We start from the raw sequence: 16,182 nt of genomic DNA on the forward strand, positions 1-16,182 counted from the left end.
CAAGCTCGTCATAAATCCATTAAACCATTATTAGGATCTAATTCCAGGTCCTCAAAGTTATTGTGTCATAAAACACGAACACAATATTCAATATCTTGAATTATTCGTAAACATTAATAAAACGACAAAGCTTTATTACCATCGATACTTAAGTTCAGATTTCTCATTTAATGCAATATGTAAAACAGAGACTGTTACAAATTCGTGACAACAGCATACGATTAGAATCATCAACGTGTGCGGGAACGTTCTACAGTTCTAAGTACAGTCTCACTTCACAATTATATGTGACTTTTAACAACGAAAATAACAATAAAGCGACGCCAGCAACAATGCTTCTGAATCTTGCTAAACGCCTACACAATGAAGCTCTAACTGATCGTCTTTTAAATGATCTTGCGTTATCGTAATAGCAAGTTGCGATACTTTATCAGGCCAAGGTTGCATTGCGACAGGCTTTCTAACACCTGACACTAGAACTGAGGCATTAACATCATTTAAATTCATCTCACCTTTTAACCTTTCATCCGATTGAGAAACTCTATTTGAATAGCCATTGTATATGCACAAAATTTAATTAAACCGAATCTGTTAAACAAATTTGCCGCTAGCGATGATATTGAAACGTTTATCGGTTTACAGTTCACTGGTCACAACCTTGTCTTCCTTTATATCGGCGGTTTTCAGTCTGACATAGATCGGGCCTAATGAACCGAAAACGTAATGACGTACCTCCAATTCAGCATGATTTCACTTATTTGCAGCGTATCGTGCTAAACAATGCTTTTGCTCACGAAACTGTAATTTTACTCATATTCTAATTAAATCCAAGAGGAACAGGCACGCCGATAAACAATGTTATTTGCGAAGTGAAACCGAAACCAACGAGCGATGTTTAACGATTTGGAGCCCTTTATATTTTCGTATGAATAAATGCATGTACCGTAAATGAACGCAAATGGCAAAACAATGGATATCGTGTATCTTTGGAAAAATCTCTCCATTATTTCTAAAGTAAAAACGTGCGTAATACAGCCTTCACTAAATCCTTTCACGATATCTTCATTAGAGTTGTACGGTTTCTTAACAAAAAATATTTCAATTGCAGTGCTGGAATGATGGGCGAGGGTCTGCTGACGCTCACGTACGGCAAACACCACGCCTGCATCTTAAACGAGGTGGGAGCGGCGTGGCGTGGCGCCAGGTATTCAGATCTGGTGCTGGTGTGTGACGACGCCGTGCCGCTCGCTGCCCATCGCATAGTGATGGCAGCCGCTAGCCCACTTATTAGGTAGGCTAATTATGTTATATCCATCTCAATTCTCTATTATTCAATATGCACTATAAAGCTATCAATTTCTTTGATTGCAAAGATTTCCTTTGAATTTTGGAATTATTCATAATTGATATAGAGACTCTTTAGTTAAATCATTATCTTCTGTGTTTCAGAAAAATCCTCGATGATACCCCATCAGTAGAAAATCCAGTAACCATTCACATGTCTGGCATTAGCAGTACATTAATGAGGCATCTTCTAGTATTCCTGTATAGTGGCCAAGCATATATCGAGGTGAGTATTTGTACGCTATGGATAATTGTTTGTAGGTATTTAATAAGTTAAAAAAATACACAAACCTGTTCAATAATCAAATAATATAATGTGTTACTCAAGTGTCCTCGACTAAACTTATGTAACACTCGTAATAACGCAAGTATTTTCAATCATTAAGTATTTAATTAATTTTATTTTTTGCAGTCTGGAGAAATCGATGATATGCAAGAATTGTTTGAACTCCTAGAAATCAAATCAGATGTATGGAAATCCACAAAGGAGCGACAGCAAGCAGAGGAGAAAAACAGATCGTGTGAAAGATTAAAAGCAAAAAGAACAGACATAAATAGCAATGAAAGCAGTAAACATGACGCACCATCCGGTTCATCACATTCTGAAAGCGAAAGAGCTACACCCAGCGCTGGTTTCAGTAGAGACAAGGAGAGAGGAGAATCAGAATCATTAAGTATAAAGAAAGAAAATATGTCCACAAGTAGTAATGATGAAAGGGAAGAGGATGATGCGGATGGCGAAAATAAAGAATGCGGTCGGGTATCATCGCGCCGAAGGAGCTCATCTAATCCTGTAAATTTGTCTCTAGCAAGAAACTCGGAACACACTGGAAGCGAACACGACGATTCCCAAGATTTGGATGTTGAAACAGTCGCAGCAAAGGTATGCTTCGTTTTATTTATTCTTTCCTTCCACTAACTTTCAATAAAATTTATCGTACTTCTGTACTATTGAAACTAAATCTTTATAATCTATCACCTATCTATTATTAACTTTACAATCAAAATTATACCTAATCAATACTGAATAAATATATTTTGTAATACTCTATTTTACTTTCTTTCTAGAACATTGAACGGAGACGATCAACTTCATCAAGCCAAGAGGACCCGCCACCTGAACCGGGATATCGGAGACAATTATTAAATGACCGATTAGGAAGCAGAGGCGGCGAAAGAACCAAAAGAAAATCACATTACTTAGAACCTCCGGAACTTGACTTGAGAACTGTAAAATTGGAAGATTATGCTAACCTGAAGCCTCCTGATCAAGATTTGATGTCCCTTGTGCAAACATCACCAGAGAACTATGTTGTAACGCCACACCGAAAACGACGACCTGGTTTTCATAATTCACCTTCACAAAATCCCCCATTTGTATCATTTCCACCAAGCTATTTAGAAGAGATGGCTCACCTTCGATATGCGCAGGGTCCAGGAGTAGCTGCTGGAGTCGCTCGTCTTGGAGCTCTACATCCACTTAGCGCTTCAGCACCTCCTTATCTCCCAGAAAGGAGCGCAACCCCACCAGCAACCGCACATGACGATGTACTAAAGTACAGACCTCCTAGTGCAGGATCGTGGGGACCTTGGCTTTGTCAACCTCAAATCGGGGGAGATGAGGCGCCAACCACAGAACATGAGCAAGGATCAAGTAAACAGGCTCCGGTGAGGGAATATCGCTGCGAATATTGTGGCAAGCAGTTTGGTATGTCATGGAATCTCAAAACACATCTCCGAGTTCATACTGGAGAAAAGCCGTTCGCGTGCCGGCTGTGCGTCGCCATGTTTAAACAAAAGGCTCACTTATTGAAACATCTTTGTTCGGTACATCGGAACGTGATATCGTCGAGCGAAAACGATGGAAGAACTAACACTCCAGGCCGATTCAATTGTTGTTTCTGTCAGTTAACTTTCGAAGCGTTACCGGAACTCATTCGGCACCTTTCGGGTCCGCACAATACCCTTCTACTCAGTAAAAATTTACACGAATGACGCCCGTCTTCGTGACGCGGCCCCACGCGTTCTGTTGGACTTTGAAACTCCTCTCAATGTGAGAGCTTAATTGTGATATGTGTGAAAAAGGTTACGTAGTGTAAGAAATTATTTTTAAGTTGTGTGATATCGCAGAGCGATACTCATAGTTAGACATTCGTGGGAAGAGGTCAAGCGGATGTGTCGTAATATAAGGATCATGTTTGCCGAATGGGTCCAAATTGTTATAATTTGTTTAAAAATTATAATTCGGGACCAATACCTTCCGAGATAGTATTTATTTGAAAATTGTATTTCATTAGCGTAAATATTATTTAAAAGCCACCGACACATTAATTCCTTAAGCATAGAAAATAGATGCAATTGTCAAAGAAAAGTTGCGAACTCTTAAAATCCATAAGAGAACGTCACACGATCTACCTCCTAAGTTAAATCAACATTTCGTGAAACTGCAGGTGACGTAACTACAACATAAACATTGACTGTAGACCACAGTTTTGAACAAGGTTTGCGCTCAGTGTTTCTAGTCAGAATTGGAACTTATCATTAATAAATTTGAACTAAAAATTGTTTTTCCCAAAAATGTTTATAACACTCATCCAAAAATGCTATGTATATTCTACCATTGGCTTTCTTTAACGTTTTACTGTTTAATTTTGTTCCAATAAAAATATCTGACATAACGATTCGCAGCTTTTCGCAAAGACACAAAAAATCTCAATATTAGTTATATCATACCTTATTTGTAATATGAATAAAAATGTGTTCGTATGTTAAATTTGAATCAGCCTATTCTAGATTTCGTGCCGATTATGATGTGTGGATGAGCACCAAAGATTTGTAAAGCATGGAAGTTGTTTTGGTGTACAATTAAGAAAAATTATAGGGACCTGAATTGAATTTGATGTGTTAACGTATGTAGGTACCAATTTAATAATCTCATGACTGTAATAGTAAGCTTATTTCTATGTTCTACAACTTCTGTAATTCCACTACGTGCTATTGTATTAAAATTATTCTTTCTATTTTTGATAAATTTATTCTAGATTTAATGTATCACAACAGGCATTATTAATACTTTATCTTAAGCTATTCTAAATCTTCAAAGCTTTTAAGACGTACTTCTATTATTGTGGCCAGTTATTTTTAAATGGTATCTTAGTTACAACCGTGTTTGTTATATTTGCTTGTAAACCTTCATTTATTTCGGAAGGCCTTGTTACGTATACTTATAAAATTTTCTCTTCTCAACCAAACCTGACTCATATATATATACTTTAAAAGCAATACATTCAATTATCTTAGTAATTCTTTGTAATACTCATCATCTAAATCATTTGAGAAACATCGATAATTGCTATTATTACAAACGTCCGTTCATCTTTCGAAGATTCTTCAACAATTTTATTGAGACTATTTATATTTTTAAAAACTAAAGTTACCAGCGTGTTGTTCAAAGCGTAGATTAAATGACAAATTTGTCGAATTGCTTTAATTTTTCCTTCGATGTTACCTATCGTTATACCTGACTTTATTTGTTTTATTTTTCGTGTTTTGTTTTAACGTCGTATTGACGGTTATTTTAATTGGGAACAACTCAATCATAAGAATTGTGATTGAGGTATCATTAGATTAACGTGTATGTGATAATCTGTTACTATAGTAAGTTTAAAGAGAACGCCGTCTTCCATTGCGTTTTCCATTTTCGAAATACTTTATTTGTAAATATATTTAGTTTTAAGACGCAACATGACAATATCGTCCAGAAAACAAATCGCTGCCGCTGTTACGTAAACTCGAACAAAATGAATGATATTAAACTCGAAGGTTTTTGTAGATTTATGTAAAATGTTGTGATATTCCGGCGTGATGCCAATTTGCCTTACTCTACATGAAACAATGCAATATGCATTTTTTAGATTGTGCTTCATACGTTGTTCGTATTATAATGGTCAATGGTTTTTACATGTACAAACTTTCCGAACGTAATTGTATTTTTATACTACGTAATTTATATGTGAACAATGTATGAAAAGCAAAACTAAACGTTACATTACTTTTTTTAAAATGTCATACATGACGCCGACAATTTATGTAAATAAAACTTAATCGTAAGTGTACTTGAAAAAAGAAGCTTAACTTAATTCTTGTTGAACTTGAATATTGATTTTTCTGTTAATTGTAAATTAAAACGTAATTTTAAGTTTTCACATAGTGTACAATTTTTGTAGATATTGTTTAGTACATTAACATTCTGTAAAAATGTGTTCTTACCGTAGTAAATTAAATAACGAGAATATTTTAGTTACACAACCCCCCTTTTTTTTGTTCCTTCTCCATTTTCCGCTTACCTTATTTTATTTAAGCGCCATCTGTGTGGACTCCATAAACAATATTATTGTACAAGATGGCGTTTGAGCTTGCGATAAGTGTTACCTACGGAAAAAACAACAACTTTTTCTGAAAATATTATTTATAGTAATAGGTGCGTACTATATAGTTATGAAACTATTTTAAATAAGGTGCCGGAAGTCTCCTCGTTACAGTAAAAAACTATTGAAACTCGATTTACATGATTTGTTTAAAAGAAATCTTTCAACAAACCAAGATAACTCTTTCTTGTGTCGTTATCGGTTATCGTTTTCTGAGTGGTAAACTAGCTGAACATCATTACATCTCTCACCCATAGACATTCCTAATAGAGCCCTCGCCATGAAAGCAGTTGGCGAAAGTATAAGCTAAATTTGACAGACTGGCCTTATTATAGAAAAAAGGCACTAGCGGCCCTATTACTACCACTGAGACTTGAGGATTGCAATGAAATTATAGGTAAAGAATTGTGTTGACAATTCATACCTCTTACACCACTTTTACCAACTGGCATATCGTTGCCATAGACTATCAAGTCTTGCGTAAAATAAATAAACAGATATTAATAAACAACATCAATGCCACCAGTTCGTATAATACTTATCACATCTATGTTCACCAAATCTTGGGGCATTTTGAATGAATAGTACTAGCAACATTAGACTACTAATTATTTTAGACGCCGACAGCGCTGCATCTTCGAGAGCTCATTCTTGGGGGTTGCAAATTTATTCGAAACTGTAACATTTATATATGTAACATTATTATAATGATAAGTGATAGTAGAATACCTTCCCTTTTAAATGTTTTCAGTAGCCTAAATGATAGGTATGATAGGTATGCTTTTGTGAAAGTATAAATGGAAATGATTTTCGATAACTACTGAACGGATTTTAAAATATATAATTATCCGGACCATTTCTTTACCTTAAATATTTTTTATAAGAGTGATTGATGCACTATGTTTTATAGACTCAATTTTTTTTTTTTGTTATAATCGGCCTTGGAGCTGGTGGGTCGCCTGATGGTAAGCGCTACAACCGCCCATGAACATTTGGAGAGGCATAAGGTCAAATTGCAGACCCTACGCCTTTACAAATGGTTGCCGACTTTAAATCAGGAAGGGATTAAGAAAGGATTGACGAGAGGAACAAATATAAGTACTGGGAAGGGTAGGAAAAGTATATGGGCCTCTATTTTTCTGTTTGTCAGTTTTAGGTATAGTGCCTTCTCATTTGAGAGGTTAGCGTTCATTAGGGCTATTTCAATTTAGGGAACCGCTACTCTAAGCAATGATTAAGTGCTTTCCAAACTATTGACGGAGATTTCGGAGTCATCAATCTATCATGATATCAATCTGCGGCCAGGTCTTCTTGTACCTTCCACTTTGCGCCTTGTATAATTAGTTGAAGAAGTTCATATATCTTGATGCTACGCATGTCATATACATTCATAGCAGGGTGTCTAATAATTATATATATAGCATCGGTTTGTACACCCACATCTCAAACGCTTCGAGTTTTTTGGACATATCATCTGGTAGTATCCAAGCTTCCATACCGTAAAGGTGTACAGAAAAGTCCCAATATTAGGCTGAACGCTATATAATTTTGTTTAAAAAATAAATAGGAGGGGCTTATCATACATGTAACCGGGGAATAAAAATGAATTCGCCAATATGTAATTAAATAATAGATGTTTCCCTATGTATCGTTAATAATTAAATCTTAACAATAGTTACTACAACTGATGTCATTCTAAACTCCCTAGAAAATCATAAAACACTTGAAAAGCTGCCATTCTTAACACGAGTCGTCTCTCTAACTAATTACGCACAATGCTCGTACATCTTCTATATTTTACCTCAGGTCCTTCAAAAAAATATAAATAAATTTTTATAAAATAATAAAGATAAAACTATTCTTTTAAAATAAAGATAAATTACTTAGAAACTGCTAAATGGTTTGTCGCACAAAACTTTAAAGTAAAGGCACAGGCTTTAGCTGTAAAACTGATTTTACAGAAACAGCGACGCTCTTTGACTATAATGAAACAGAATAAATAATATTCACAAAAAACGCCTTTCGCCAGCCCTAAATTAGTCATAGCCTCTCTCTTTAGGCGAGTCCGTATTGACAGGAATATAATATCAAATGTTAATCAACTCTCAAACTCGAACACCCTCCACTTCAGGCCAGCGAGTATCCAGAACTCGACTGAAGAATTACAAGCGAGCAATTAAATTCTCGTTCCAACAAAAACCAGTCACTGGCAGTTTAGTTCTACACGTTTAAAAATAGACAAAAATGATAGGTAAAAGCTAAGGAACCGGTAAGGTTGCAGATGGCATCTTTTTGCAAACATGCATGGGACGGTATACTAGGGCTGTTGATTGCACTTTTAATAAGAAAATTATTTAATGAAGTGTAATATATGGTGAGCACTGAGCATGTTTTATTTGCGATTTAAATTATATTACCATGCCTGAAATTTTCTTCTATTCCGGACTCTGTGCTATATGCATAATGTTATATAGAATTTTGGTTTGATTTTTAAAAACCACTTCATTTATTTATTTCGATATAAATATAGAAACTGCTAGATAGAAAGTGCTAGATAACTTATTAATTAAGGTTGTCAACCCTAGTAAGTGGTAAAATTCCGAAGTGCTTATTTCAACTCTTCGCTAATGAACGTATTTATAACGATAGTTTAAAAATAGTCCAATACGTACCATGGTCATTCTATTTTTCAAAAATTTATTGCAAACATGTACCTACCATATACATATGGAAATTAATCACTATACATTTATGCGATTTATTTTTTTACTTTCATTTGTAATTAAGTCGATAATGATGTATCTAGTATTTTCTACAGATACTAGAACGTTCAAGTGATATGATTTGATATAGAAATGATGAGATCGTCCAGTTTAGTTAAAATTTTTTATATACGTTTAGAACATAGCCTATCCCTCGCATTCAGTTAAATTCAGTTAATAGATGTATTTTCTGTACTGATGCTACAAAGCTGAAGAGTTTAATTATTTGTACGCGCTAACCTCAAGAACTACTAGACCGATTTCAAAAATTCTTTAACCGTTTGATGTGTACGTGATCCCTGAGCACTGTATATGTTCCGCCTAGCTTACATATTTTATTTTATATATTTTTTTAGTTTTATCAACAGTTGTTACATAAGCAATTTTCTCTTTTTATAAAAACGTTTAGTCTTTCAAATGATATGCACAACAATTAAAGATAATTATGTATTACAACAACAATAATTATGTATGAATATAAATACCGCGGCGAAGTCTGGCGGACTGCTATTAAAAAAATAGCCTCTGAATTATAGAAGATTTATCTCTGTTCTGTGCAAAAAGCACTACCCTTGTCTTCGTATACAACGAAGAATGTTAGATTTGCTATTTAATTTACTTTCATTAAGTTATGGAGTCATGTTGCTTTTTTACCATAAGGCAAATAATGTTGAAATATTATCCACCTAGGGGCGTTATAAATATCATATTTTGAGACTTTCCCATGAAATATGGAAGTAGCTCACATGAACCCAATTTTAGGGTAAGATTTAAAATGAATTAAGAATATAAACATGATCATTTTATATGTAGCTTTATTTTTATGTCATATTATTTGTTAATTTTTTTTTCTATTTTAATCCCAGTGTTTACACCAAGTAGATAGGGCAGATGCATTGCATACAGCTTTTTTACTGGTCAATTTAATTTACGGACAAGAAGGTAGCTATCCTTCTATGTCTTACCAGATCGAGACATTCTTTTTAATTTCCACCGGAAATCGTACCCAAAACCACTCGTTTCTATCTCAAACGTTACTACCACTGTACCAGTCAATAACACGTGTTAACTGAAACTTTAACCAATCTGTGCCAAAATAACCAATAGTAGTAAAGTAACCAATATTAATCAGATACACAATATCGAAACCTAGATATAATTAGCAATTTCTGAGTAAAAGAACGACAAACACCCATCCATCCTCACAAACGGTAAGTTTATTAGGTCGTTAAGTTTGTTAATTTTATTTAAATTTTGCAAATCCAAAAACCATGTGAAGAAATAAGAATCAAAGCGCTATTAAATCCAAGTGTTCCAATTCCTGATATCAGCGCGTTCAAACAATCAAATAAGCAATCTCTTCGTCGTTATATTATCTGTAGTTAAAATAATGATATTGTATTCTTTAATGTTCAAAAATTATAAGAAATATTGTTAATAAAATTATTTTCTTCCATAAAAATCTGCTACATACAGATTCAATATCTTTCGTACCATAAACTTATTTACCGATTTTTACCTTTATAGATACCTTAATATTTAAGTATCAAACATAAGAGCACTTAAATCCTATTTACAACATATACAAAGGAAATGTAAACATGTGAATGAAATGTTTTATGTGAGCAAATATTTATCTTTTAAATGTATTTCTATAATAGGATACACGGTGAAAAGCGTCAAGCACAAAGGTGCTTGATGATTGTCATTTCCTGTGGCATCGTTCAAGCTAATGAATCATAACGTATACTAGTCACTTGTCCCGCCTTTGCCTTGGTTTCTTTGTACACATACATATAGCTTCAATTGGCATTTTGTTAGAATTTTTTGAAATCGGTCTGGTGTTCCTAAGGTTATCGCGATCAATTAAATAAACAAACTCTTCAGCGTTATTTAAGAACAGATATAACGAATTAAAGATGCAGTATTTTTCCAAATATAGACGTACTAGGCGTGTCCAGTTACGTCACTCGTGTAGGTATAAAGCACCAGGGTACCATATCTCTGTATCAAATTTCATACAGATACGATAAGCTGTTTTCGCGTGAAAGTGTAACAAACATCCATATACACATCCATCCATCCATACCTACAAACTTTCGCGTTTATAGTATTACTAGCTGCGCCCCGCGGTTTCACCCGCGTAAATCCGTATCCCGTAGGAATATCGGGATATAAGTTGCCCATATGTTATTCCAGTTGTCCAACTGTCTACGTACCAAATTTCATTGCAATCGGTTCAGTAGTTTTTGCGTGAAAGAGTAACAAACACACACATACACAAACAATCCTCACAAAGGATATGATTAGTAGGACGAAAAAATATATAACTAGAAGTAAAACATACAAACGTATTTCTAGTTATTTCTGGAACTGCATATAGAACCCATCATAACAAAACAAAACGAAACAAAAGCTCCCACAATGTTGTACACGCAAAAACTAGATCCCAAACTAACATTCCATCCTGAAAAACAATGCCTATTACTCCCATAGTCATTACCTAAGAAGGATTGTTGCGAAATTCATTACGACGTTTATAATAAATTAGGTTGCATATGGTCCCGCTGGATGCAGACCGGTTTCATAGCTAGAGTTTAAATAGGTTCTGCTGGGGGTTCAAGCATCATTCCCGTAGAAGCCTCCCTTGTCTCCAGATCACAATGTGGCGTCTCTTCGTGTTGTTGCTGGCGGCGGCTGCGCACGCGCAGATACCGTCGCTGGGATGGTGTCCGGACTATCAGGTATGATTCTTTGTTTAATTGTAATTTATTTAAATATAATTGACGAAAATAAACTTGGTAAATATACAAAACTAACTTACACAAATGCCCCTATGTGTTAAAATATAGTGTTAATTCTAGATATATAGAGATCTTTTTTTATAATACCACGTATGTACCTAGAACTCATGTAGAAAGAGGTTTCTTTAATTTATATATGGATAGAACTTTTACATTAAATACAATTCGATAAAGAAAATATGTAAAGGAAACTATCAAATTGTTATTTATATCAGTATAACTTTTACGTAAACGTATCCTAGAGGTCGCAAGCGGAAAACTGGTAATTAATATATATATAGAAAACAGAAAACTGTACCTATGTTAAACTAAAGGTCAAAATTTGTCCAATAAAAAGGTCATTATAAAAAAGAAACCTGTAAAATGTGAAAACATTTAATAAAAACCACATAAGAACACATTTTTAAACGGATGTTTAATAAATGTTAACCAAGATTGAAAAATCGACCCCTAAGAGATGCACACTTAATTGTATAAAATCGTAATAATAGTGTAATATCGTATAAACAATACAAAAGCCGCCGTGCATTTTTATAAATAATTGATTAATTATTTCCAATCGCGATAAAAAAACAACTCATTCACCCTATAATTTCATACTAATGACCATACACTGGAGATGTGTTCATGACCTCGGTCAATGATGTAACTCGGCTGCAGGTCAGTAACCCCTTTCGATTTCAACCCATTCAGTATCAGGTGTTAATGTTATGGGTGAAAGTGAAATGGGGCTACAGGCGGAAACGAGTTTTTAATGTCTTCTTATGAATATTTATTTCGATCTTTTGTATAATTATAGACAAACGGTTCAAATGCTTTTCTTGCTTATTTGCATTGATTTATTTGTTAATTTATTTGATAAAATTAAAATTGTATGTGTAACGAATAAACAATCATAATATGTATTACAAATAAGTATTGAATAGTCAAATAGTTAAATAATATTCTTATAATATCCAACCAATAAACAAACAACCATTTCTATGCTTGATTAAACATTTTTAAATAATTATTAAATTGTAGCGTCACAAAGCTGGTATAATGTCATTTAACACAATTATACGTAATACAACTATTATTAATTATCGAAAGAAAGAAAACGTTTTTATTACCAATATCATAATAAGACAAACACATGTCAATAATAACTATAATTTAAATCTTACCTTCCAGCCCATGGCAAATTTCAATATCAACCGTTTCTTGGGCAACTGGTTCGAAGCAGAACGGTACTTCACCGTTTCTGAGTTGGGCACTCGCTGCGTCAACACCAAGTACGAGGCTACTCCCGAAGGAAGGATCGTGGTGTCCAATGAAATCACTAATTCTCTGTAAGTATCTTCTGTTTATCGATTTTTGTTTAGTTTCAATTGTTTGCTTTTTATGTACAATACAAGCTGTAGTTCATCTCATTTTATTAAGTGTATTCAAATACTAGTTGTACCTAATTTTATATACACTCAGCTGTTCCTCTGTGAAAATGTAAGAACCTTCCCCTAGTCCATTGCATTTCATTATTTTAGATTTTTAAAATTATAACAGATAAAAATTATAACAGATTTTATAAGTTATAATATCTTCTCTTTTTCAAGAACGGGAATGAAGCGAGTACTCGACGGCACCCTACAAATGATAGGTCGCGAGGGAGAAGGTCGCATGATGGTGAAATACGCCTCCCTCCCCGTCCCCTATGATACTGAGTTCAGCATTCTTGACACTGATTACGAAAACTTCGCAGTCATGTGGTCCTGCAGTGGTATTGGCCCTGTGCATATTCGTAAGTATTTTCATTGAAATTTCCTTGCGTGCTTATTTTGTTTATAACGCTTATATGCAAAATCCAATGAAATATTTAACCTATATGTAACATATTATAAATGTCTACTAAACTTGATAAATATAAGTAACAAATAGTTTGTTTTGATACAAGAAAACAACTCCGATAAAACGAAGCCAATTTATTGCACTATTATACATTTTATATTTAAACAAAAAACCTTAAGCAAAATAACTAACTTCTTTATATCTTTACAGAAAACGCTTGGATCCTAACAAGGGAGCGTCTCCCGCCTCCCATGATCATGCAAAGCGCATACGGTGTTCTCGACAAGTACAAGATTTCCAGAACATTCTTTGTGAAGACCAATCAAGCGGACTGCCACATCCTCCCCCGGCCAGCGGCTGAGCCCATGTTAGACCTACTGAAGTCTTCAGATGACGTGGAAGGCAAGAATGCGGCGGTTCCTGAAGTGGTTGTTGAGAAGGATGATGTAAGTCTATACAAATTAGTCTTAAGTGTAAACCTCTTGTCGAAACTCTATGCCTAATAAGTCTCCGTTAACGTTGAATATCTGTAACAAAATAAAGTTGAAGAGTTTGTTAAATTGAATGCGATAATTTCAGGAACTATACCGATTCCAAAAATTTCGCCATTGATATGTTCGTGATTCCTATGCGCTATAGACTATATATGTACCTCGGTTGGAGCCCAGGTTGACCACTGGTTCTAGATTATCAAATCTCAAATTTTTAGTGGCATGTAATAAATTGTACAATATCGTTTAAATTGTCTTTGAAACCGGCTTATATGGAAATTGTGTCTAATTACTAACAATTACTCATGGTGATCAGTCATTTATACGTTTATAAAATAGGTAATAAATATTATTTAAAATACACAACTAGTGGGCATTAACATATAAGCAAGTATAGCTTATTATAAATACAGCTATCATATATATTTAAAAATTATTTGCATAGCTACTACATGCACATGGAAAAATAACGATTTATTCGTTTACATTTGTGGCAGTAGATATTATAAAGAGGAAATATTTGGGTTTTTGTCACGAGTGAAGCACTTATGACTATGAAAATACGCACTTAAGTAGCTTAGCTTCCTTATTGACGTAGGGGTATTTTTACCTCGTTCCTTGGGTAGAACCACATAGCAATTACTTAGAACTATCTATCTATGACCACCACTCATGGACATTCGCAAAAGCAGAGCCTCTGCGAATACACTACCCACTTTTAAGGGGTAAGGGATAAATGAAGGATTGGCAACGAAAGGGAAAGGGCATCTAGCTGCCCCACTCACCGTACGAAACTCAGTACCAAAATAACATGTCCCAAATTTAAGACACAATACATTTCAATTTGGAACATTAATTTTTTTTAAAAAGAAAAAATTTTTTTGCAGAAGAGCCCGGAGATCAAGAATGAAGTAATACTAGAACGATCAGCTGTACCAGAAATGCCCGAAGAGGCGAAACCCATGAAGATGTCCGAACCAATGAAGGATTCTGAGAAGAAGGATGAGAAAATGGACAAACCCATGGAAATGAAAGAAGAAATGAAGAAACCGGAATTAGAAATGAAAGAGAAAATAGATATGCCTATGCAATAAAATTCTTAGAAACTAAGTAGTACGGTTGGAGGCTTACAGGATGGGCTATTGAACCAAATAAGTCATTTCCGATGTGAACACAGTCTCTTTCGAACGGTTTGCATTTTAGTCAGTGCTAAATAAAGAAAATATAAATAATAATATTCGTTTCAATTCTGTTGTTGAAATCAGCAGCAACGTTAGTTGCAACATCCTCCTATAATATATGTTGAAATAATTGTAAATTGTCATGAGGCAGCAAAAAAATTGATGATAATTTTATAAAGTAATACGCAAGATCGAAACATATTCAAAGCAAAGGTGCAAAAGGAACGGGTCTGATTGTATTGGTCGGGCTGATACTGAGCGTCCACTCCCGGCCGCTATCCCACTACTGCCCGATACGGGGACTTTTGGCTGCTGGGTTTCCCCCCTGGCCCGGTTCGCCCCTCCTTAGTTAACCTGCACCCCCCAGACTCCTCCGGGGGGTCCATATTAATACCAGGCTTAGTGTGGACGTCCAGTCAACATGGACCACACAGCACCAGGACTCCCGACCTCAAACCATCCTCCGAGCCCGACCTCCGAGTAGCCGGATTACAGGAGACGCCACGCTCCCAGTCGAAGTATACGACGAAATTAATAAACATAAGAGACTGGAGAACTAACATTCTAAATTAAGTGAACTTTTAAAACTTTTATTACGTTTTTTATTTTTCTGTACTTATACTTGTAATAAAATGTACCATATTGAGAAAATAGTCCATTAAAATATGGATTGTATTCAAAAAATATATATTTTTATGCAATAAGCGTGATTTATGCCACCTAGTTCAACAGCATAAAACTTTCTGAAAAACAAAGTTTTAAGGTATGATAATAGTTAAAAGAAAAAAGACTAGATGGCAGTGTTTTAAAAACTTTTTTGATATTCGAGCCTATATACATATTATCGTTATAATTTGTGTTAAAAAAAAATATAGCATTCATACAGCAACTTACTCATTTACACATAACTCGTTTTTAATACTTAAACCGTTGTTATCTAATCAGAAGATAGATTACTAAATAAGGCAGCCATTAATCAAAGCCTTCTATTACTTGCAGATCTAAAAACAACTCACACACGGCTGAAATTGTTTAATCAAATTAATGTAACACATTTCGGCTACGCATTTCATTTTTGTACCAATAATATAGCACAATAAATACGGATGCTGCTTAATTAAAATTATAATATACTAGGAAATATCCGCTTGCACATTTTCCTGCCATTTTTATTGTTTATCTACAATTATGGGAACCATCGAATGATAATCATAAAAATTTTGCATCCATACTCGATCAAAATCACTGTCCTTTCTGAATGTTTTCAAAAACCGCGTATTTTAATAAAAGCGTTTTATAAATTTAAGTAAACAAACATCGTACACATAGATAATATTATAATGATATGA

At 34.4% G+C, this 16,182-nt stretch overlaps 2 protein-coding genes across 3 annotated transcripts in view; both read left to right on the plus strand.

The window, feature by feature from the left end:
* Window positions 1–5,652, plus strand: part of LOC119829742 (transcription factor Ken) — a 29,421-nt gene extending 23,769 nt beyond the window's left edge. For both annotated transcript variants that reach the window (XM_038352397.1, XM_038352396.1), the window contains exons 2-5: window positions 1,109–1,291; window positions 1,450–1,570; window positions 1,757–2,227; window positions 2,413–5,652. In XM_038352397.1, coding sequence (XP_038208325.1) covers window positions 1,116–1,291; window positions 1,450–1,570; window positions 1,757–2,227; window positions 2,413–3,339 — 1,695 coding nt within the window. In that variant the 5' untranslated portion in view covers window positions 1,109–1,115 and the 3' untranslated portion in view covers window positions 3,340–5,652. The remainder of the gene's footprint in view (window positions 1–1,108; window positions 1,292–1,449; window positions 1,571–1,756; window positions 2,228–2,412) is intronic.
* Window positions 5,653–11,119: 5,467 nt separating this feature from the next.
* LOC119829237 (apolipoprotein D-like) lies at window positions 11,120–14,887 on the plus strand. Its single transcript, XM_038351628.1, has 5 exons — window positions 11,120–11,277; window positions 12,511–12,668; window positions 12,930–13,114; window positions 13,372–13,607; window positions 14,540–14,887. The coding sequence occupies exons 1-5, from the start codon at window positions 11,197–11,199 to the stop codon at window positions 14,744–14,746; spliced, it is 867 nt and encodes a 288-aa protein (XP_038207556.1). The 5' UTR covers window positions 11,120–11,196; the 3' UTR covers window positions 14,747–14,887.
* The last annotated feature ends 1,295 nt before the right edge of the window (window positions 14,888–16,182 follow it).

Source organism: Zerene cesonia, chromosome 10 (assembly GCF_012273895.1).
Source record: "Zerene cesonia ecotype Mississippi chromosome 10, Zerene_cesonia_1.1, whole genome shotgun sequence".
In the NCBI taxonomy this organism is placed as follows: domain Eukaryota; kingdom Metazoa; phylum Arthropoda; class Insecta; order Lepidoptera; family Pieridae; genus Zerene; species Zerene cesonia.